The sequence below is a fragment of the Plecotus auritus genome, assembly GCF_963455305.1.
Source record: "Plecotus auritus genome assembly, chromosome: 1".
Lineage (NCBI taxonomy): Eukaryota > Metazoa > Chordata > Mammalia > Chiroptera > Vespertilionidae > Plecotus > Plecotus auritus.
Window position 1 is genome coordinate 14,088,609 of NC_137770.1, and position 24,567 is coordinate 14,113,175.

The following is a 24,567-nucleotide window of genomic DNA, read 5'->3' on the forward strand; positions in this document are numbered from 1 at the left end:
ATTTCTTACTTCCCCAAAGATAAGCTACTTATCATAAATCTTAACAAAGCCCTCAAGACAGTGTCAAATGATCTATTCTATCATTATCTAGAAGTACTTCCATGAGGACCCAACTAACTTAGTAATTATCTTACTGGCCTGGCCCTAAATCAAACTGCTAAAACCTGCAGAGAAAGAACTTGTACTGAAGCAACAACACTTTCATTTTGTGAACCACACTGGGTAATTTCTACTTTCTTTATCTGACAAGAGGAAAACTGATGCCAAGGAGGATGAAAATCTAAGGAAATTCTCCCACCAACTGCCAACTTGAAATGTTAGAGCTTTTATATTAAGGATTTAAACAATTTGTGGACGCAAATGAGCACTCCTCTTAAAGCTGCTAGCTCCTCTCCCCGCTCCACACTACACCCAGCTGGGGGATTCTTTAATGCTCCCAGCTGCTTCTCTTTATGGATCCTGCAGATCATCAGGAGGGCCTGGGAGTAAGGATCCTCAACTGAAGCCAGGTGTGGCCAGTAGTGGGCAAACATGGGCCCCAACTTCAAATCCAGTCATTGCTAGGGGGTAAAGGTGCACTCATACAGGTTAACTGCTGAACCTCAGTTTCCTCCTCTATAAAAGGGGTACCATACCTACCTCCCGGAGTTCATTCATTCAACAAATACTTACTGAACAGCTACTATGTGCCAAGCACTGGGAATTAAGAGTTAACAACATACAAATGGGTTCTGCCTGAGGTGAACGTATATTTCAGGGGGAAAGAAAGAGACCAATACAAAAATAAACAAACGAAAAAACCCCAAGATATCTTTACAGGCATTCCTTACCTCTTACAGGCATGAGACAAAATCAGGGCTGCCTTTTCTCTGGAACACTCTGAATAAGTAATATTTAAGTGAGACCTGAGGGATGAAAGGAACCAGCGAGGGTGGGGTGAAGCAGTATCCCAAGTAAAGGAAACCCAACCGGCAAAGGCGAAGAGGTGGGAACGAGGCTGAAATCATTGCAAGAGCAGAGGGGCTTGGGCAAGGAATACAATGGCCCAGGATGTAGGGGGTGGGGAAAAGGAGGAGTAGGGCGTGTTAAAGACACTGGATTTTATTCTAAGAACGAAGGGGCGCCACTGGGAGGGTTTTAATAAGCAGGGGAGCACCTTGGTCCGATTGACCCCTTAAAAAATATTCCGTTCCTTACAATTCTGGGTGGAGAATGGTTTGGAGCGAAACAGAAGTCGAAGTGAAGGGGCTGCGGCATGGAATCGGGATGCAGCCGGATGAAGGCGGTGGGGATGGAGCGAGTGGATTCGGGGTATGTTTGGGAAGTAATGACAGCTGCTAACTTTCTGTGCAATTACCTCGGGCCAGGCACAATTCGAAGCGCTTCACCTGGGACTAACTCATTTCACTTTCACAAGTCTACACTGAGTACCACGACAGGTCCCATTTATGGAGAAACTGAGCACAGAAAGGTTAGGTGCCTGGCATCGGGGGAACGCTCCACATGCCCAGCTGTTATTCCTATCAGCCGTGGAGCAGGGGGGATAAGAATCCGAGCAGGGGGAGCCCTCACGCCCCCTCTCCCGGCAGGACTCAGGTCGCAGCGCCTGCCGCTCGCGCCTAAGAGGTACAGTTACTGGAGGAAGTCGAGGCCCAGCAGGGGCCCTACCTCGTGTCTTTACTAAATGCTCCGCTTCCAGCCCCGCCGCGCACTCACGTCTTCCCGGAATCCGAGCGGCCCGCGCACCGCGACCGGGTCAGAGGAGCAGGATCGCAGGTCCAGCGCCTGCAGCCTCCAGAGGCTCCCGAGCCCGCAGCTACTCGGTCCAGCCCCGCCACGGCCGCCGGCGCCTGCGCGCAGTTCAAACTCTCCCGGACCAGCGCGCACCTCGCGGCTGTGGCTCGGCCCCTTCCACTTCCGGGACGCCCGCCGCTGGGTCCTAAAGACTGCCGCGTCCACGGGGGCTGCTTGGAGCTCTCCCAGGAGGAGGAGAGGAAGACTGGCTGCCTCTAGGTCTTCGCTCACCTCCTGGCCACTCCTCTCAAACAAAAACAAAAACAAAAAATCGGAGGGAGAAAAAGAATTGTTAGCTCCCTCTATCTTAATTAGCAAAACTCATCCTTTTTACAAGAATTCTCACAGGCAACTTCACGCTCCCAGGGCTGGAGGCTGATGGTGGTGGTGACGGTGATGGTGGTGGTGGATAGATGTTTAAAGGCAGAGAGAGGACCAGCTGAGGTTCGAGGCAGCTGAGGACTGAGACCTGTCCCCCCGGAAGAAGCGGGCTTGCCTGGGGCGCACACTGTAAAACCTGTGGTGAAATAAAAGGTTAAATGAGCTCCCCTCGGACTTGGACTCGAATGCCTGTTTCTTAGTTGAAACCCGTGCTTGTGTGCCCGTGTGTGTGCGCGCGGTTTTTAATCTTTCTGATTTGCCAGAAGAAAAGGATCTAAGATAAACTCCTTTGCAAAACGCAACCCTCTCCACAATCCTTGTCTTTAATTAAGGATGTTTGCTATGGAATTTGGGCTCAGTGCTGTTTATGCTACTTATTCTCGGAGTTTCTTTCATATCAAGCTCCTCCGCCTGGGGATTGAATGAAGTAACTTGCGTAAATGACCTCCGGGTTCACTTGGTTCGTCTGCTTTGTGCCAGGCATCGTGCTAGGTGCTGGGGCTACCGAGAGGACAAAACTGACCCAGGCGGGCTCGACCCCGGTGACTTGCTGATGTGCACGCGAATCCTGGACTTGGTTCTTTTTGTTCAGTGCCTATTATGCTTTGTTCACACTCTTTTTGTGTCTCATATTAGTTAGCACAATGCTGTAGATCAAAATTATCAACAGTAATTTATTGCGAGGTGTAGGGGCCGAGAATGAGAAGAATCATTGAAGCAGCACCCGGGTGAGCTAGCTCCCCAGCGGCGCGCGTGGAGTTAAGGGGGCCCGACTGGGCGGAGCCTAGCGCTGGGGGCGGGCCTGGGAGCCTCTCCGCCATAGGCTGCTCCGGGGAAACGTTATAAACAAAGCTTTTGGCCAATAGAACTGCGGGACGAGCCGTCCAATGGGAGAAGACATTGGAGGTGCCCGGCCACTTTCAGCTTCCAGACCCGCAGTGTGCGTGGCGGGTGGGCTGCAGCTCTTCGGGGTCTGACTACTGAGGCCGCTGGGTTGGCTGTCGCGATGTTTTTCTCCGAGGCCGGGGCCCGGCCACGCACGTGGGAAGCCAGCCCTTCGGAACACAAGAAATGGGTGGAAGTAGGTGTCTCGGATTTTAACTTGATTCGGAACTCTCACTTGGTCTGACTGAGCCGCGTTGCACAGTGACTTTGTTAATGACCGAGCCTAAGGCTGAAAGGCTCTGCCTCTCTGGCCTGTATTCTGGCTGTTTGTCAGTCCTTTCCCTTCTCCGCTACACAGTGCGTTAAGTAATCTGCATCTCTCCTCCCGCCTTCAAAGCAAGCCCCTTTGACTCACCTTCCTGATTCTAGGACCGAATTTTGGGTTGAAATTATCCTAAGGGGTTAAAGGAATTAACTTGTGTCAGTTTAGCGATTAAGTCATTGGAACTCTCGAGGGGTACATTTTAGCCCAATCATTAAGATTTCTGGAGAATTTAAAGTAGGATAATGAAACTCCATTTCCAAGACTACTGGTGGGCCGAGTTTTAGATTTTGGAGGTTCAAATGTAATATAAGCTGGTAATAAAAATAACAGAACAAACGGTTTCGGTCTGAACTAAAGATATTTAATGTTCTTTAGGTATTCAAAGCATGTGATGAAGATAACAAAGGCTATCTAAGCAGAGAGGACTTTAAAGTTGCTGTTGTAATGCTGTTTGGGTACAAGCCCTCCAAGGTACAGCTTTCTTTATTTGGGGATGGGGCTGACAATAGAACGATCCTACTGATGAGTGGATCCTAAAGGTTAAGTGCAGAGGGCTTGCTTACAATGTTTATAAGACTAATTGTTGCCTTATAAGCAGTTTCAGAGATGTGCCCAGTGCTGAATTTTACTTTTTTCTTCAGAATCCAATTCAGGGATGAATTAGAAAGCTATTTCACCACCAGACTGCTAATAATTATAATAAATATGAGATGCTAGAAAGGTATGAAGAGGGAAGGCTGGGAGGGGCGGTGTTGGTAATAGGAATTCACAGAGGGTAATAGGAATTCAGAGGGAGTGACATGCAGGTTGGTTTTGAAATTTAAAAAATATTTTTGTTTGTTTAAATTATAAAAGTAATACATGGCCGGGTCGGCATGGTTCAGTGGTTAAGCTTTGCCCTATGAACCAGGAGGTCACGGTTCGATTCCCGGTCAAGGCACACGCCTGGCTTAAAGGCTCAATTCCCACTGTGAAGCCGGCAGGAGGCAGCTAATCAATGATTCTATCTCATCATTGATGTTTCTCTCTCTGTCTCTCACTCTCCCTTTCGCTCTGAAATCAATTTTTAAAAAAAGTAATACATGAACAACTAAAAAATTCAAACAGTGCAGGACCGTGTAAAGATGAATGTAAAATCCACTCCCTCCTGTGGAGGAAAAAGAGACCACATGCTAACCTGACAAGCTCAGGGAAGGCCTGCGTGGCGGTCTTGCAAACTCAGAGACCTAAAGAAACCACAAAGGATGGTCTGAAATTAAAACTTCAGCTAAAAGCAGTTTATATTGGGTACTCACTTCCTAAGCCTGTGCCTTCCCTGACAAAGGTCAGTCTTTACCTTGTCTGAACCTATTGTCTTTTTGCATCTAAAATAACATACCTGTGGCCCTAACCGGTTTGGCTCAGTGGATAGAGCGTCGGCCTGCGGACTGAAAGGTCCTAGGTTCGATTCCTGTCAAGGGCATGTACCTTGGTTTCAGGCACATCCCCAGTAGGAGGTATGCAGGAGGCAGCTGATCAATGTTTCTAACTCTCTATCCCTCTCTCTTCCTCTCTGTAAAAAAATCAATAAAATATATTTAAAAAATAAAATAAAATAACATACCTGTGAAATGTCAGGGTAACTTGTAACTTCCCTTTTTCCGGACCCCTCAGGCCACAACCAAAGGCATAAGGGCTCCTGGACACAGACCACAAATCCCTTCACTGTTATTGAGTTAATTGTTGACTGTTACCTATCCTACACCCACCTCAGTAAAAGAAGTATGTGCCTATCATTTCACTTTTTATCCAATCAAAGAGGTTCCCCTACCACCTTTGCTTTCTCCCGCCTCCCTAATCTGTCACCAATGGATTTCATGTAACCCACTTGCGAGAGTCCCCTCTTTTGATTGTAATATATAAAACACGGTTAATAACTGTCATTCTCCGGAGCATTATCCCAATATGTTGAGATTCTGCTTCACAGCAGTTGTCAACAGTTTGGCTCAAATAAACTCACAAAAATTCTTTACAGGTTTGAATGGGGTGTGTGTGTGTGTGTGTGTGTTCTTTTTTTTTTTACATTAACACTCCCTACTAGAGGGTCCCACTTAGGGGTTGCCATTATTAAGTTTCTTGTGTATCATTCAAGATGTTCTATGCATGGCCAACATATACATGCATAGCATTCTTTGAAAACATAACTTTCTTTTTTGACTTAACCATAGTTGAACATAAAAGCACACACCATCACCACATTTTTTGAAAAAGTTGCACAGTATTTTCATTAGTCAGTTTCCTGGTTTTGGTCATTTAGATTCTTTCCCTTGTTTTTCGTTCCTACAAACATTGCTGCTGTGTGCATCCTTTTATATCTATATCTGTTCTTGTGGATGCACATCTGTGGAATAAATTCCCAGAAGTACAATTGCTAGGTACATTTGAAATTCTGTTGGATATTAGTCTCCAGGAAAGGTTGCATTAATTCATGAATAATAAGGGTTGAGCTGAATTTCAATGAATCTCTTACTTTAGCAGGGCAAGTTTCCTATCCTCCCCCACTCTAATCTTTTTTTAAAACTTAAAGTATATTTGTATTTATATTTTTTTAATTGATTTCAGAGAAGAAGGGAGAGAGAGAGAGAAACATCAGTGATGAGAGAATCATTGATCAGCTGCCTCCTGCATTTCCACACCGCCCCGCCCCACTGGGGATCAAGCCTGCAACCCAGGTATGTGCCCTGACTGGGAATTGAGCCATGACCTCCTGGTTCATAGGTCCACACTCAACCACTGGGTCACATCAGCTGGGTTCCCACCCCCAACTTTGTGCTGCTCCCCGTACTATTACATCACATTTTAGAAATGCATTCTTGTTAAGCTGCTGAACTGGAATTAATCAGAGACAAGACCTTGCCCAGGATTAACAAATTTAATTGCGGTCATCAAGCAGAGGGACACTCAGAACTCTGCCTGAACCGCTCGCTCTCCATCATAGCCTTGTTAGACCAAACAGCTTAGCAATCACGTTGACCCACTGTTGCTCACTTCTCCATCCTTCTTTATGCTTAAGTGCATCACAGCTTCACAGAAAACATGGTGTGTTGACACAAATAGGTCCCCTGAATAGCCCAGGTGGGTTCATAGTGGTTCAGCTACCAGGGGATGTTGGTTACAGAGCTCAGAGAAGTAGGGCTGGCTCCCAGAAACTTCAGCTTCCTGTTTACCTGCAAGCGTTTCAGCTGGAATTTTAAAGCCGGTCAGCTAAGCAGACTCAGCCTTTGAAGCAGGGGTCCTCAAACTATGGCCTGCGGGCCACATGCGGCCCGCCGAGGACATTTATCCGGCCCTCCGGGTGCCGCTGCCTGTCCTGCTTAGCAGCCGACTCGTCCGGGGCCCGCAGTGCGCATAGGAATTTGTTCATAGTTTTTTTTTAAACTGTAGTCCGGCCCTCCAACGGTCTGAGGGACAGTGAACTGGCCCCCTGTTTAAAAAGTTTGAGGACCCCTGCGAGTTTGAAGCATTGTATTTAACTTGGTTCAGCTGGAAAGAAATCCGGTCTCTCGCCTTTATCACCCTTGTGTCTGCTTAGTTGGTTTTAATTTTAAAACCTAAGTGGGGAACTTAATGACAGTGCTGTGGTAACTTAGGTATGTACACTCCATGACATTTAACAGACTTTAGCTTGTATTTTCATACCTGACTGAGGTTTTGGATTTTGTTGTTGATGTTGTTAATCCTCACTGGAGACTATTTTTTCCATTGATTTTTTTTTTTTTTTTTTTTAGGAGAGAGTGAAAAGGAGGGAGGGAGGGGGAGACAGAGAGAAACATGGATGTGAGAGAGACACATCGATCAGTTGCCTCCTGCATGTGCCCCGACCTGGGCCAAGTATCAAACCTGCAACCCAGGTGCATGCCCTTGACTGGGAATCAAATCCTCCACTGGACTGCTCAGTGTGCAGGCTGACGCTCTAACCCCTGAGCGACACCGGCCAGGGCTGGATTTTATTTTTTAACCTAATGTTTATTGACTGCAGATCACTAAACAGTAAAGTACTGATACAGTAAATCACCTATGAACTTAATCATTTGTACAGTGAAGTTTTATTAAATGAGTAACACGTGTACCTTTGGTAAAATTTAACAGCTTTTTACTTTCATACTGGGTTGAGGTTTGGGGTTTTATTTTTGAGTATTGCTTTTGAGCAAATGAAATATTTACTGAATGCTGGTTATGAAGCAGTAAAACACTTATGTAATAAATCACTTATACACCTATGCAATTATTTACATGATGAAATTTATTAAGTGTCCCTACTTAATCAAAAGAGCATTTGCTACTTGCTAGAGATATAAAGGTGAATAAAACATAGACCCTACTTTGAAGCTGTTTACAATTTAATGTAGAGAGACTTATAAAACTATGGTAAATACTAAGAGAAGAACAGAAAGTGAAGGGGACAAGAGGAGGCAACTGTCATAGGAGTCTGGGCATTGTTTAAAGGAGCTGGCCCTGGCCGGTGGGCTAAGTGGTTAGAACATTGGCCACTGCACCAAAGGGTGACCGGTTTGATTCCCGATCGAGGGCACATACCTAGGTTGCAGGTTTGATCCAGGGTCTTTTGCGGGAGGCAACCAGTTGATGTGTCTCTCTCACATCAATGTTTCTCTCTCTCTCTCTCTCTCTCTCTCTCTCTCTCTCTTCCCTCCCCCTCTCCCTCTCCCTCTCTCCCTCCCTCCCTCCCCACACACACATCTCCCCCTCCCTCCCCTTACCCTCTATCCCACTCTCCCTCTCTTCCTCTTTCTCTGCCTTCCACTCTCTAAAAATCTTTGGGAAAAATATCCTTAGGCGAGGATTAACAATAACATAGAATAGACTAGCGGAGCTAGACCTCTGATAGGAAGTGTCTGGGAGCACTTGGTGGTGGTGGGAGGAGTTGCGCCCTTATGGTTGATTGGATAAGGTGGTGGTAAGAGAGTGGCGTGACACCAGGACTGAAGCAGTTATGATGCCACCAAGTAAGAAAATTCGGGAGTAGATTCAGGGAAAAGTCAATGCTATCAGATGGGTGCACACTAAGTTTGAGGAGGCTATGAGCGTGCAAAGTGCATGCACTCTTTAGATGCTGTGCTGGTGCCGGAGTTATGGTGGTAAAGACCTGCTCTCAGATTGTGCTGCCTTTTAGATACAGGAATCTGAATGGGCGGAGAGGCCAGGACGGGAGATAGATTGGAGACTGCTCCGTTTCCAGGTGGTAATGCAATCAGGAGACTGGACGGCCTTGCCCAAGAAGAGTATGCGGAGTGTGAAGGGCAGTAGCTTGAGGGTAGAACATTGGGGGTGTGCCAACATTTAAGGGGAGGCAGAGGGCCCATGAAGAAAATGTAGTCAAAACCATCTGCGGGAGGCAAGAGGAACCAGCAAAGTGTTGGGTATGGGTTAATCAAAATTAAAAGAACGAAATAGAGAGAGAGATACTATCCAAGATAGAGATACTATGTCAGGTGCTGCCAAGTTCTAATTCTATACAATTTATACTGTATTTTTCAATATTTTTAAAATTGATTTTTAAAATTGATTTTTAAAATTGATCTATATTCCATTGTCACTTTATTATTTTTTTTTTTGCCTTTAAAAATTTTTTAAAAATTGATTTCAGAGAGGAAGGGAGAGGGAGAGAGAGATAGAAACATCAATGATGAGAAAGAATCATCAATAGGCTGCCTCCTTCACACCCCCTACTGGGGATCCAGCCTGCAAGCCGGCATGTGCCCTGACCGGGAATTGAACTGTGACCTCCTGGTTCATAGGTCGATGTTCAATCACTGAGCCACGCTGGCTGAGCTATACTGTATTTAATATTTAGTGAAAGCAGGTCCCTAAACTTCATATACAGTGTGTTCTCAAATATGTTTAAAATGCATAGACAAAAAAGTTAGAACAAAATGTCAATGGTTTTCATTGGATGGCTGAATTAAAAATTTTTTTTCTTCATAATTTTTTATATTTTTAAATTTTCAATATGTTACTTTTACAACTAGGGAGAAATTAAAAATAAACCCATTGTCACAATTTCTGTATTTGTGTAAAATGGAAAAGTTACCTATTAGGTTATGCTACCTGTGTGACAGCCAGGTTGATCTCACATGCTGAAACTGTTTTGGTCAATGGAGTAAAGTATTGGGGTCATTAGAGTCTGTAGCAGATAAGAGTCTGGTAAATGAAAGATACTGATGAAAGAGTAAAGTGACTGTTATCGCTGTCCTGTGACATTACTTGTCTGCAGGGCTCAACAGAGTTGGTTTCTCATAAAATACATCCTGTCCCCACAACCTAGGAATGAAGAACTTGCACTGTGAAAACATTCAATGAGATGATGTGCCCTATTATTCTTTCTTCTTTTCTAGATAGAAGCCGATGCTGTGATGTCTTCAGTGAATTCAAACACTTCCGGTAATTAATGAAGTTAATATTAATTTTTTAGTACTGTTGTTTAGACATTTATGAAACTAAAACTAAGAGCAAACATGGAGACTAATAAAACATTGTGTTTAATCACATCTTTGTTTTGTTCGATTTCAAAGAAGTTTTGGTTCTTTTAATTGTGATTAATTCATGTATTCATAAGTATACACTGAGTGGCCAGGTTATTATGATCTCTGCACGCATAATAATCTGGCCACTCAGTGTATTTGTATCTCAGATGGGTACCAAAAGTATTCTAGACTTTTGCTGGAGATCAACCACCTATTTGCCCTGAGCTTTCTATCAGCCAGTGCAAAGGGGAAAACTGATCAGGTACACGATTTATAGTATCTTTGATATCAAATAAATGAGGTGCTCAAGAGAAGTACACTGAGTGGCCAGATTATTATGCGTTCAGAGATCATAATAGTCTGGCCATTCAGTGTATGTTTATTGTAGGAAAATTTTAAACCATTGAAAAGCGTAAAGAAAAAAATGTTGCTTATCATTTCAACATCCAGCGGATGACCTGGGTTTTGTGATGTGGGCAGCTCAAGTGGCATTTACTGAAGAGTTGGGGAGGCTAAGAGTTCAGTTTTGAGAAGATGCAAGGCATGAGGGCAAGACAGTTGGGCTCTATGAATATGGAACTCAGAGCAACGCTGTGGGCTGAAGAAATACACTTGGGAGTCATCAGCACGGACAAGGTTTTGCAGCCATGGGAATGGATGAGACCACCTCGTGAGACAGAGGGGCCTGAGGCCCTTAGGCGCTAGAAGCATCACAAGTCAGGCAGAGGATGAGGAAATGGAAGAGTTTGGAGGGGCAGAGGGGCAGGGGGAAATCAAGAGTGTTTGCTCCAAGCCAAGAGAAGTAGGTATTTCAAGGAAGAGGGTGTGGCCAACCCTATCAGATGCAGTGGGAGAGTAAGTAGCTTAAGGACTGAAGAGGATCCCTCCGTGTTGGCAGCCTGGGGCGTGTTTGGTGACTAGCAAGAGCAGTTTAAGTGTGGTGATGGCAGAGGCCAGGCTGGGAGGTGAGAAAGTGTGCGAGTGTGAGAGTGTGAGTAGCTACGTCTTTCAGTAGGTCCAGAGTGACTGTGGACCAAGAGCGATAATTGCTTTTTTTTTGAGAACATGATTCTAAGCTTAGCGGAATGATCTAGAGAAGAGGGAAAAGGAGGATGGGAGAGAAAGGGAGATGAATACCTATTGTTTGAGGAGATAGGGGCCAGTGCATGCTGGATTGGCTTTTTAAAAATTACTTTTTTAAAGAAATAATGTAAAGTAGTATAGAGAATAGCTGTATACCCTTTATCCAGATTCACTTAATGTTAACATTTTACCCCATTGCCTTCTCATTTGCACTTCCTACCCTCTCTTGCTGCACTGTCCATAACTACACTTAACATTGTCATAAATTTATATTGATACTATATTTTTATGTAATTTCTCATCTATATTCCATTGTCACTTTATTATTTTTTTTGCCTTTAAACATTTTTAAAAAATTGATTTCAGAGAGGAAGGGAGAGAGAGAGAGAGAAACATCGATGATGAGAGAGAATCATTGATTGGCTGCCTCCTGCATGCTCCCTACCGGGGATCAAGCCCACAACCTGGGCATGTGCCCTGACCAGGAATCAAATTGGCCACCTTTGGGTGCACAGGATGATGCTCAACCAACTGAGCCACACTGGCCAGGGCTAGTTGTAACTTCTTAGTGAAGGCTTCCCTACAGTTTTTTCCTTGGGTTTCCATGTGAATATTCTGTCATCTGGACATTTCCCACATCTTTTGTTGTTGTTGTTGCTAAGGTTTTGCTCCTTTAGGAGTCCCCTGATGGCCAGTGAGCGATTTTGTCGGTCTGGATGAGTGTGGATTGTACACACTCATTGTACGCACTCCTTGTATGCACTCATTATATGTATATAGCGTTTCTCCATTTGTGGCTTTTCTGATGCAGCATGTTTGACTGTTGCTGAAGGCCCTCTCACATCCATGTTCTCACAGATTTTCTTCCTTGTGTATAATCTCTGAGTCCAAATTCTTTCCTTCACCAGTTCCTTGATGTATAGAGAGGTATTATTCTGAAAGAAAGATTTCCCATGTTCTCTACAGGTGTCGTGAGTTCTGACGTAACGATTGACTTCTAGCAAAACTTTTTCCACATTCAGTATCATAAGCCTCCCTCCCCCCCACTCTCCAATATGTATGAACTCATGTTTAGTAAGATATGACTTCATAAAAAGAGTTTTTCACATGTATTGATGTTGGAAGCTGCTCATGGTCTTCACTAGCAGAGAGGTGTGGACAAGGAGCCCGAATGCTGGTGAACCTTGAGCCCTGGCAAAGGTCAGAGCTGTGCACCGACTATTTAGACTCTAGACAATGGTAGCTGAAGCATTTTCCCAACCAGATAGTCATGTAAATCCTTACTGATAAGATTGTCTGTTACTGGAATTGCCTGCCTAAGGGCTATAGATGTATCCCAAACTGAATAAAAGGATGGCAAGGCCTGAGCACAAGTGGAGTCCTTCCTCTTGCATTGGGCTCCTGCCTGGCCCCCCAATTTCTAAATTATTATTTCTTGTCTCGTCTCTGTCATTTGCACGCGGCCCTTCTCCAGAGCCCAAACCTGAACCATGCAGGATGTGGGTCATTCACATAATAACATTCATGTGGTTTCTCTCCTGTGTGAGTAATTTTATAAACAATGAAGAGTCAATTCTGGCAGAAGGTTTTCCCACCTTCTTCCCTGGTGTAAAATGAGGACTGATTTGTGGGAAAAGGATGCTCCAAGTATCCATCGTTAGTCCCGCTTGCCCCCCCTCCCTTGTGTTTTCTTTCTTTCTGATGTTTGAGAGATTTGGCTTGTGGCTGGAGATATGTTTATGAAACTTACAAAATATTCTCTCCTTTATGAGTTCTCTAATTATTGAATTTTTACTTCTTTTAGAAATATTTCTCACATTTGTTGCAGGGAATAGAACTTCCTTTTGCTATGAATTCTGATATTCATGTGGTCTGTCCCATGCCTGGGTTTTCTCAGATATATTGAAGGCTGCTTTATTATGGAACATTTTCTCAAATTCATTATGGCCTAAAGATTGCTTCAGAACTGGGATTTTTAAAAAAATATATTTTATTGATTTTTTACAGAGAGAAAGGGAGAGCGATAGAGAGTTAGAAACATCGATGAGAGAGAAACATTGATCAGCTGCATCCTGCACACTCCCCACTGGGGATGTGCCCGCAACCAAGGTACATGCCTTTGACCGGAATCGAACCTGGGACCCTTCAGTCCGCAGGCTGACGCTCTATCCACTGAGCCAAACCCGGTTAGGGCTGAACTGGGATTTTTTAATACTAGTACTGAAAGCAGTCTTCCCTCTGAGGGCTTTCCGACTTGGATGATGTATGCTCCTGCTCCCGCATGCATTCCCTTGCATTTCATATCCAGGATATTACATCTGCTCTCACACCCACTTCTCAATCAGATCATTAGGATGCTTCCCTTCACAGCATCTTTTCCTAATAATTAATTTTAAAATACATTCCCAAAAGGTTACAATGTAAATTAGTCATCTGAGAAACTCAGAGGAAGATGGGGTTAGAGCAGGGGTGGGCAAACTTTTTGACTCGAGGGCCACAATGGGTTCTTAAACTGGACCGGAGGGCCGGAACAAAAGCATGGAGGGAGTGTTTGTGTGAACTAATATAAATTCAAAGTAAACATCATTACATAAAAGGGTACGGTCTTTTTTTATTTAAATAGTTTTATTCATTTCAAACATTTTAACAAGAAGAATGTAAACACTAATTATTATAATTTGAAACTTCAAAAAATGGAGGAATCATAGCACAATAACATACCTTATATTGAAGATGGCAAAGGCAAAATAAAATGGCCTAACAAGGGAAAGGTACAAAAGCCTTTCAAATTAAACTTAAATATAATAAAATAATTTAAAACTAAAACAAATAGAAAAGAACAAAATGTGTAAACAGTAAATTAAACATTTTCTTCAGTGCAACTTCCAAATGATGCCCGGGACGTAGATGTAGATGGCAATGTAGACTGGGTTGAAAGGTTTTTGGTCTTTAAAACATCAACTTCAGTGGGAACAGTGTTGTTGGTCTCCTTTTTAGCTAATGCTCTGATACTGTGCTCTCCAGGGGCGTGTCTCCCTACATCACCAGGATAACGTGTCTACGCATTCCCAGGGTGATGTCGGGGGACGCGTCCGAGGGCATTACAAGGAGCCTCTGGAAGATTGAGAGGTTGTTCCTTCTACTGAATGAGCGGATATAAATCAGCCCACTCAGAAGAAGGAGCTGCGGCCGTGTTTCCCGACGTTGCTATGTTAACACTGCTGCTGGTGAAGGAGCGGAGGGGAGAGCAAGATATTTCCACTCTTTCAGCTCCGTGGGCCGGATAGAACAGCCGAACGGGCCGCATTCGGCCCACGGGCTGTAGTTTGCCCACGGCTGGGTTAGAGAGATGAGATTAAAATGTAGGTGTGTAATACCTTGCTCTGAAATTACCATGAAGGACTCCCCCTAGTCTACAAGCTGCCAGTGTTCCCCCTTCCTCTTCTGGTCTTGATATCAGTGTCCAATTAACTTTCTCACAGCACCACTTTCTTCATGATGTAAGGCAGTGGTCGGCAAACTGCGGCTCGGCTCATGAGCCGCGGTTTGCTGCTCTGTTGACTAATGAGTTTGCCGACCACTGATGTAAGGGAATAGACTTGCAGCCAGGATGCTAACTAATTAGCTTCAATTCACATTCACTGGAAAGGGGAGACTCAGGACCACAAGCATCCAAGAGAAAGAGTAAAACAGCGATCCCAGCAGGAAATAGTTGCTGAACTCTGATTACTGCGAACGTTTGTTTCTATCAGAACTTCCAATACCTAGCCAATTTCAGGCCACCAGCTCCCTCTTTTTCTCCCTCTCAGTGACGTAAGTCATATTTATGTTCTTTTTCTTGCAGAAGGAGGGTCTATGCACAAATTTAATGTTTTATTTTTTTCTAAATATATCATTTCTCTCAATATTTTGATCTTGAAGAAGAACTGAAATGTTGGCCTTGGCTTTCTGGGAGCAATTTTTTCAGGTAATCAACTTTCCAGAGTTGCCTGGGTAGCTGTGACGTGGGGATTCGCCTGCTAGCAACAGCTTTTCTTACATCCAGACAGGGTTGGGCCGCATCTGCACATGCCACCTCCAGGATTTTCTGTGTAGTGCCCAGTTGCTGCCCAACCTTCCTGGGTGAGGTCCAGACCCACATCCTGGACAGACCCTGACTCAGCAGAGACTTGACGATGCACACACTTCACACACGACCTAAACCTGGGTGCCCAGATCCTGCTCCCCAAGAGCTTCTGGTCTCTAAGTCGATCTAAGTTTTTGTAGAGGTTCCTTGTGAAAATCAAGAGTGGAAAGTTAAGTTAAAGCTATTAGAAACAGGAGTAGAATGTCTCAAGGAAAGTCACTCTGGAAGAATCTGAGGGCAGCCAGAATGAGGAGCAAAAAGGTGCTAATACCATTTGCAAGTACCAGGAACTAGGGATTAAATTAGGGGGAGAAAAAAATCAAGGCACTTGTTTAAGGAAGCTGCAGATTGCTGTTGGGGTTGGATCCCGTATTCACTATTGCTGCCTCTTTTATAGTATTTTATTTCATTACAACCCTTGTTCTCTAAGTACAGAGGATAAAAAAAGTTTGCAACTGAAAGAAACCTAACAATCTGTCATTGTTAAAATGAGGAAACTGGGCTCCAGAGAGAAATAATAAAATATCTTAATCCTGACATTTGATGGTTCTTTATTTGTTTACAAATACCCTTACATGTGTTTATTATTATTATAGACTAGGAGCCCAAGTGGGGTCCCTCGGCCTACTGGATCCGGCTGAAACTGGCTCTCCGACATCCCCTGAGGGGTCTCGGATTGCAAGAGGGTGCAGGCCAGGCCAAGGGACCCCACTGGTGCACCATCGGGGCTGGGGAGGGATGCAGAAGGTTGGCCAGCCAGGGAGGGTCTGCGGGAGGGCTCCAGGGCGTGCCCGGCCCCGTCTCGCTCAGTCCCGGCCGGACCCAGCAACAAGGTAACCTACTGGTCGGAGCATCTGCCCCCTGGTGGTTCGTGCATGTCATAAGAACTGGTCGACTGGTTGACTCTCTGCCTCCTGGTGGTCAGTGCACGTTTGAGCAGCCTTAGCATATCATTAGCATATTACGCTTTGATTAGTTGAATGGCCAACTGGACGACCGGACACTTAGCATATTAGGCTTTTATTATATAGGATATTATACCTCCGATTGCTAATGCCTACCACTGTGATGAGCATTATTCATGGATTGTTAAATTTGAGGCAACTATATGACATGGGGATTACCCTATAAGTTTAAAAACCCCTGAAGCTTAGAGAGGTTGAGTAATTTGCCCAGGGTGGCCCAGCTGGCTAGTAGCTAGCAGACCAGTAGTCTGACCTCCAAGCTTACCCTCTCAATCAGCCAGCAACCCGTCCCCTTGCTTTTAATAGTGCCATGAGTCATTATTAGTCATTGTGGCAGAGTTGAGGCCACTGTTCATTCCCTTAGAAACTTAATGAGTTGAAGTCAGGAGTGGTCAGAATGCAAAAGGCAGGTTCTATGTAGTTGGTAGATGTTGATGTCTGATTTGGTTCTGAGCTACCCAATGCACAGAATAAATAGGGAATCAACAACCAAGTATAGCGGTCCATACAATAGAAACTTTTCTAGAGGGACATTGTTTTCCATGATGTGGGAGATTGCTTGTGATGTCTCATGATGGGGAGACTGATGAGTGGACATTGATGTCTACAAAATGGTTCAATAAATAAATTAGTGAATTTGTATGCCAGTTTCTTAAAATTTCTTTAGTGTTGTAGGCCAGGGGTCTAACATCAGACATGTCTGGGCAGTCCCATGAAGGACAAAGACCATGTGTGATCTCAGATGATTTGACTTTATTGTGGGACACATTGTAGAGCATTTTGTATAAATAGCAACAGCTGAGAACCACATGAATGTTGCCCCATGGAATCCTCCCACAGCTGTCTGTGTGTTATCCCAGATCCATATAAAGTATACCTTAAGGAAAAGGGCAGAACAAAGTATACCAGAATTTTGTTTTATCTGGGTGATTAGATTGAGGTTTTTGTTCCCCCCCCCCTTCTGTTTCCTTACATTATTACCCTTTTAGAGCAATGAACTTATTTTGCTTTCATGCTTAAAAAAGAAAAAGCTTTCTAGGAACTTTTAACCTTTAACTTTGAATGATGGCAAAATCAAAGAGATTGATTTATCATAAAGGTGATTATGGACTGTTTGACGCAGTCATGCTATCCGGTGTCAGTTCGATTGAAAAGTAATTTGTGGGTGCTGAGGTTAATGGCCAGTTGGCTGTGTGCTTTTATTTATTACTACCCTGTCTAATTTGTTTTGAACCAGACAGTTGATTATTAAATATATTCTTGGTCTAAATTTAAGTTTCCATTTTCTAGTCTTTTAAGTTCTATGTAAACATCTAAGGCCATGCTATATCCAGTATAACTAGGTTTTGTTTGTTTGACTTAAGATGTCAAGTGACTTCTTAGTTCTTTTCTATTATCAGGAAACTGCATATGCATTAAGGTTTCCTTTTCTTGAAACTATAATCCTAGGACCATTTTGTGGTATCGCCAGATATTCATCCCTAAATTAGTTTATTTATTCACCCATTTAGAGGATGTTAAGTTTCATTGTTGGGATAGAAAAAAAAATTAGGAGACAAAGACATTGACCTAAAGACATTTGAAAAAGATACAATACAGGGTAGGGAGGATGAAAGAAGTATGGTCACTTCTTCCATGGCCAGCTGCCACATGAATACTGTAGACAAGAAAGCCTCTTAAGGCAGTGGTTCTCAACCTTTCTAATGCCTCGACCCTTTAATACAGTTCCTCATGTTGTGGTGACCCCCAACCATAAAATTATTTTCGTTGCTACTTCTAACTGTAATTTTGCTACTGTTAATTAATCGTAATGTAAATATCTGTGTTTTCCGATGGTCTTAGGCGACGCTGCTAGCGGTTCTAATGTCGCGACCCACAGGTTGAGAACCGCTGCTGTAGAGCCTAAGACCATCGGAAAACACAGATATTTACATTACGATTCATAACAGTAGCAAAATTATAGTTATGAAGTAGCAACGAAAATAATTTTATGGTTGGGGGTCACCACAACATGAGGAACTGTATTAAAGGGTCACGGCATTAGAAAGGTTGAGAACCACTGCTCTAAGGATATAGAGGAAGGCCACACTCCCTGCACAGGTGTGGGCAGGAGCCGGATCTGGAAGGATGGGTGGGATCGGAAAGGTGGAGAAGCAAAGAAGAGAACATAGTAAGTGAATGAATGCAGTGCCCACACCAGCTGGAAGCTTGCCCGCCAGCTCCTGGAGCTCTCTCTGTACCTGCCCGCACCAGAGTGGATGTGGAACTCGGCATGAATTTAGATGTATCCCACACACTCCACTCCTGTAAAAGCCAGTAGACTTTGCGGAGGCATTTTGTTAATGGTACAGAGGAAGGGGCTTTATCCCTCACTCTCCACAGCTGGCAATGGCAAAGGCCAGGGTAGCTTTGCTCCTCTGTGGGGGTTCTTTCTGCCAGCCTCCCTTGCGGAGTTTCTCAGAGGGCCTCTTCCTCCATGGTGTCCAAGTCAGTGGCTGAAATTTCTTCCCCCAGATCCCTGTCCCTCATTTTACAATACCCCACTTCTCTGCCCCCAATCAGATTCGCATACCCAGAGCTGTCGGCTGTCATCTATATATATAAAAGCCTAATATGCAAAGTGTCCCCTCAGAAATTCGACTGGCCAAGAGTTCGATCCCTCGCTATGACGTGCGCTGACCACCAGGGGTGGCGCAGAATGAAGGGAGGCCCCAGCCGGCAGCCGGCAGCTGGCAGCTGGGGAAGGGAGGCACAGGCCAGCAGCTGGCAGCCGCTAGGGACACTACCTGTGCACGAATTTCGTGCACTGGGCCTCTAGTACTGTTAATAATGAGTACTACGGAAACATTGGAATCCACACTCTTGGAATATTTTTACCTCCTGCACTAGCGAGGAGTAAGGAATCATGAAACTTCAAATTCCAGAATAAAGTATCAGGACTTTGCACTGTTAACACCAAGGAACCTTTGAAGGGTTATGGGCAGGAGATGCACATAATAAAGAAGGTAATGAGTCCTGTCTGAGTTTGATTGAAATAAAGTTTTATTGGTTCAGGTTTCTCTAGTCTACTATAACCTGTTTTACTCTTTCTTGTCAATTTCCTCCCCCACAGTAAAACTTGATTTCTTCCATTAAGGACAATTCTGTTCTCTTTATTCCCTTACTCTTTCTTATACAAGAAGCTGAAATATTAGTTCTCTGAATTTTCTTGCATATTTTACTGTGACAACACATCATGGATGCCACTTTCACCTTCTGTCCTTACTATATTTTTATGTGCACACATGTTATTCTTTTTTCCCCCCTCGTGGCTTCCAGAAGTCATAATCTGAATTTTATTTCTAAAACTAGAGAAGGCTTGCGTTATACCTTTTAAAAGGTAAGCCTTTTATTTTTTTTTTTATTTTTTTTTTAATATATATTTTATTGATATTTCACAGAGAGGAAAGGAGAGGGATAGAGAGCTAGAAACATCGATGAGAGAGAAACATCGATCAGCTGCCTCCTGCACACCTCCCACTGAGGATGTGCCCGCAACCAAGGTACATGCCCTTGACCGGAATCGAACCCGGGACCTTTCAGTCCGCAGGCCGACGCTCTATCCACTGAGCCAAACCGGTCTCGGCAAGGTAAGCCTTTTAAACCCTCATTTTCAATCCCTAGAAAAATTAACATGTGGCATAATGAATGCAAACCCTCCCTTTTCTACTAAATCTAGGGTCAGACTTACAGTCTAAAGCAATTTGGCATTTTTATTGTTTTCTCCTTCATTCCCCAGGTTTATTGCAGTTTCTAATTTAACAGTGCTTCATTTTCCACAGGGTTTCTCTGTGTGCACGGACCCTGAAGCTTACACCTGTGAACCACAAAAAATATCTATACATAGTGAAACTTTCAAGGAAAATATTTGTATATTTTTATTGGACTTTTTGAATATATCCATCTTGTAATGAAAGATGATTACTAGAAGCAAAAAAGAAAAAAAAGAAAAGATAACATTTCCTAGTTTGTCTCTTATATGGCACTAGAGGCCTGGTACACAAAATTCGTGCACTTGGGGGGGGGGGCGTCCCTCAGCCCAGCCTGAGCCCTCTCACAGTCTGGGAGCCCTCAGGATGTCTGACTGATGCTTAAGCCGTCAGTCGGACATCCTTAGTGCTGCTGCGGAGGCGGGAGCGGCTCCAGCCACTGCCGCTGCGCCCGTTCAGGGCTTCTAGCTGAGCAGCGCTCCCCCTGTGGGAGCACACTGACCACCAGGGGGCAGCTCCTGCATTGAGCGTCTGCCCCCTGGTGGTCAGTGCGCATCATAGTGACCGGTCGTTCCGCCGTTCTGTCGATTTGCATATTAGTCTTTTATTATATAGGATATCTATATCATAGGCATTAAGTAGTTTGGAAAGTAAAATATATGCATTCATTATAAAACATGGAAAGGGTCCATTTTGCCAAGAGTGGTTTAAATTATTTATTGATAGATTTGAGAGAGAGAGAAGCATCAATTTGTTGTTCCATTTATTTATGCATTCATTGGTTATTTCTTGTAAGTGCCCTGACCAAACCCACAACCTTGGTGAATCCAGATGATGCTCTAACCAACTGAGCTACCTGTCCAGGGTCGCCAAGAGTGGTTTATAAACTGGGAGGGACTGTTTCCAGTGGTGTGGAAAGTGCAGATACTAGCAGAGTCTAGCAGGATTTGTAAAGATCATTGGTCCTGTGGTTTCTAAGGCATAATCCTCAGCCCTGGGTCCTGTTGGGGTACTTCTGGGAGCACTGCTGGCCAGGGAATAGTGGGGAGACCACCTCACTCCAAACCAAATAGCTATTTTCATCCCCTGTACACATTATACGCATTAGGTTTCCTACAGCTTAAAAGAAAAAAAAGTCTGCAAACTACTGATAGAACCCACTGCCCAGGAGATTTCTGAACACCTTCTGGAGACAAATTAATAATAAACTCAGATAAACACATTGTTCTGTGTGGTTCCTGACATTTTTGTGATCTTCATCCTATATAATAAAAGGCTAATATGCAAATCAACCAAACGGCGGAATGGCCGGTCGCTATGACGCACACTGACCACCAGGGGGCAGACGCTCAATGTAGGAGCTGCCCCTTGGTGGTCAGTGCGCTCCCACAGGAGGAGTGCCACTCAGCCAGAAGCCATGGCGAGCGCAGCAGCAGTGGTGGGAGCCTAAGGATGTCCGACATCCCTCGAGGGCTCTCGGACTGCGAGAGGGCACAGGCCAGGCTGAGGAACCCTTCCCCCCACTCCTCCCATGCACAAATCTTGTGCACCGGGCCTCTAGTGTAACTATAATAAAGTGCGTTTAGGTAACTGTGATTAGTGAACAGTATGCACGGAAGACCCAGTGTTGTGTTTGAAACATATTGTATCCCTCCAGGAGTGGGCACAGGTAATGCACATTTCATTGGAGATGAAATCCGATGGCAGTAGAATCACTAAAAGTGTTCGTGAAGTGACGTGGTAATTTTAGGTTTGACTGTTGGAACAGCAGGTGGAGCTAGTGGGAAGACCTCTATTCCTAGGCCATTTAAAGCACAGCAAGATGTACCAAACTTACCTTCATGTGTTTGCATTTCAGAGCTTCAGGCAGGAATGGCAGACAGTTCTGCATGGGCTTTGAAAGGGATCGTAGTACTACAGTGTGAGAGCCACGCTGAATGCAGTGTGAGAGCAAGCCCTTTAGGGGAGGGGCTTGTGTTTCCATATGGGTTGCCATGGAAGTTTAAAACAAGTTAAGGGCATGTGGGGTATCTTCCTATTATTTTGTTTACTTATTCAACACACATTAATGAATGCCTGCCTATGTGCGAGGTATTGTGATAAGCACTGGGGATAAAATTTTAGACAATAAACAGTGCTTTCCCTCAGCATGTCTCAGGCAAATGTGTGGCCAAATAATTACCATAGGATGCAACAGAGTCTATGACTTTTTTTTTTTTTAATTTTCCTCTTGTGATGAGAACTTTTAAAAAAATATATTTTTATTGATTTTAGAGAGGAAGGGAGAGGGAGAGAGAGAGATAGAAACATCATTGATTGGCTGTCTCCTACATGCCCCGCCCCGGGGATCGAACCCGTGACCCTTGAGTCCGCAGGCCAGCACTCTACTTAGCCAAAAAAGCCAGGGCATGACTATGTTCTGGTTGTTGAGAGAGACAGACATTGATGTGAGAGAGAACATCAGTGGGAAAGAGAAATACCAATTGGTTGCTTCCTGAACTTGCCCCGACTGGGGATTGAACTGTCAACCTGGGAATGTGCCCTGACTAGGAATCTAACCCGCCACCTTTTGGTGTATGAGATGATTCTCCAACCAACTGAGCCACCTGACCAGGGCTGGTTATGTCTGTGTTATAAAAGAGGGCTGTTGGGTCACAGAAGAGGGACTCAGTTGAAAGAAATCAGGGTAGTCTTCAAAGAGGAGGTCAGGCCCTTGTTGCATCTGGAGGGAGATGTAAAAATTCACTAGGAGAAAAGTAGAACATGCATTCCGGGCAGTGTGTCCAACATGCGCACAGGTATGGAGGTGTGTGTGAAAGAGCTGACTGTCTTGGGGAAACATCGGGAAATTTGCTAGGGAGGTTAGCAAGGTAGACTGAGGCCAGATTGTGAAGGGACTCCTAAAATATGCCATGGTTAGTGAGTACATTAGTCAAGAATTCCAACTAATCTAGACGCTGTTTCATTGATTAGCTTTTGGTGTTTGTGAAACTAGTTATGGATTTGGTCCTGTGGAACATGGCATGATGACTTCAGTTTTAAATATGTTCTCTGCTCATAAGGGTGCACGGATGAGAATGAAGCGGTATCCAGACATACATGGGGGGAAATGCTACATGTGCTAATTCCATGCAATGCAGAGGTATTGAGCACAGCCCAAGCACTCTGGTAGGTGCTGGGAGACAGGCCTTGTTGCTTAGAGCATATCCAGCTGCCTCCTTGACTTTTGCTCTTGGTTGTCTCCAACGCATCAAACACTTAAGTCCAGATCACAAGTCTCATCTCAACCCAAATCCTGCTCTCTCCCAAGTCTTTCTCAGCTCTTTAAAGGACTCTTCTTGACATCTCTCTCGTCCTCACCTGCCTCATCTAACCCTTCATCTGTCGTGAAACAGGTCCGGACACCTTCCTCTCCTCCATTCCCACTGCCAACATCCTAGCAACCATGTCTCTTGCCAAAGGCTCCCAATGGGTCTCCCTTTTTACCGTTCACTGTCTCCCAGTTCTTTTTGAGGTAACAGCCAGGAAGATCTTTAAAACATCTAAATCAGATCATGCCACTTCCCAACTCAAACCTTTTATTTTTTATTGACTTCCTATTGCAACTTAAATGGAAACCAAACGACTTCCTGTGGTCCACAAAGGCCTGCCCACCTCACCAGCCCCATCCTGTCTTGCTCTCTCACTCACTACATCCCAACCACAATAGCCTTTTCCCATTTCCCCACGTCTCCCCCCATGGCCTTGGCACCTGCTGTTTCCGCTGCCTGGAATGCTCTTCTTCCCATCCTTCAGCTGCTTGGTATTTTATCATTTAGGCTTAAATATTACCTGCTCTGAGAGATCTCTCCCTCACGAGTCCACTCTGTAGGAGGGTTCCTGTGACTCTGACCGCCTCCCTTTTCCCCTCCTTGCACATGCCACAGCTTATAATTATGTGCACGTTTGCAACTGAACCTGTATAGTCACTGTGCTCCCCACTAGCCCAGGTACTCCCTTGGGACTGGAATCCTGGGTGTTCTCTTTCCCCTCTTTGTCCAGAGCTTGACACAGTGCCTGGCACACGGTGAATCCTAGAGAATTGTAGAAGCATCGTTTCAACACATAAAGATACATGCGCATTTTTAGTTTCTAAATCTCTAACTACAAACAAGAAAAACGTGGAAAATTAAGAAAACGATTTTCTACGTTTCCCCCCATCCTTGGAACTATTTTAGGAAGGGTAGGCAGGTCTGTGTGACCTCACCGAAAGGAAGAGGGTGCAGGTTTTTAGAAATCAGCACGTGGTTTTTTGTGTGATTTGGGGCTATTTTTAAGACAGTGATATTTTATTTAAAAACGGAAATCCTGAGGTATAAAAATGAACGGCTTTTTTTTTTTTTGGATATTCAGGGCTCAGGACACTAAGATGTTTTAACTTCTTGGCTCCGCTCTTTAAACCTATTACAAAGATCACATTAGAATTCATTTTAATAGACTTTGTAAGCACAGTACCCAATCTCATATGATCCTGCTGGGCTCTTTTATTATGAGAGTCACGGGAAGCAGAGCCAGAGGCTGCAGAGCAGTCCCCGGGAGGACCCAAGGCTGGGGACCGTGCCAGCTCCATTGTTTATGGAATATTCTCTCCACTTTTATCTGTGGGGTGCAATTGGTATTGACTTTTGAGAAACTACTTCTTTGCCCCAATCTCGCAGTTGGAAAAAAAACCTGTGGTAATGACATCTGGCTAGGAAAA

At 44.4% G+C, this 24,567-nt stretch overlaps 2 protein-coding genes across 6 annotated transcripts in view; one reads left to right on the forward strand and one right to left on the reverse strand.

The window, feature by feature from the left end:
* The window catches only part of TDP1 (tyrosyl-DNA phosphodiesterase 1), a 53,227-nt gene extending 51,315 nt beyond the window's left edge, over nucleotides 1-1,912 (reverse strand). For 2 of the 5 annotated variants that reach the window (XM_080672225.1, XM_080672227.1), the window contains exon 1: nucleotides 1,717-1,912. The gene's annotated coding sequence lies outside the window, so the exon portion shown is untranslated. Of the gene's footprint in view, nucleotides 1-1,668 lie in introns of all 5 variants that reach the window. The other 3 variants (XR_013960816.1, XM_080672226.1, XM_080672228.1) reach the window with 3 other exon arrangements.
* A 1,160-nt stretch (nucleotides 1,913-3,072) lies between these two features.
* Nucleotides 3,073-24,567, forward strand: part of EFCAB11 (EF-hand calcium binding domain 11) — a 134,051-nt gene continuing 112,556 nt past the window's right edge. The window contains exons 1-3 of the mRNA XM_080672947.1: nucleotides 3,073-3,256; nucleotides 3,761-3,856; nucleotides 9,778-9,823. Of these exons, the coding sequence (XP_080529073.1) occupies nucleotides 3,182-3,256; nucleotides 3,761-3,856; nucleotides 9,778-9,823 (217 nt within the window). The 5' untranslated portion in view covers nucleotides 3,073-3,181. The remainder of the gene's footprint in view (nucleotides 3,257-3,760; nucleotides 3,857-9,777; nucleotides 9,824-24,567) is intronic.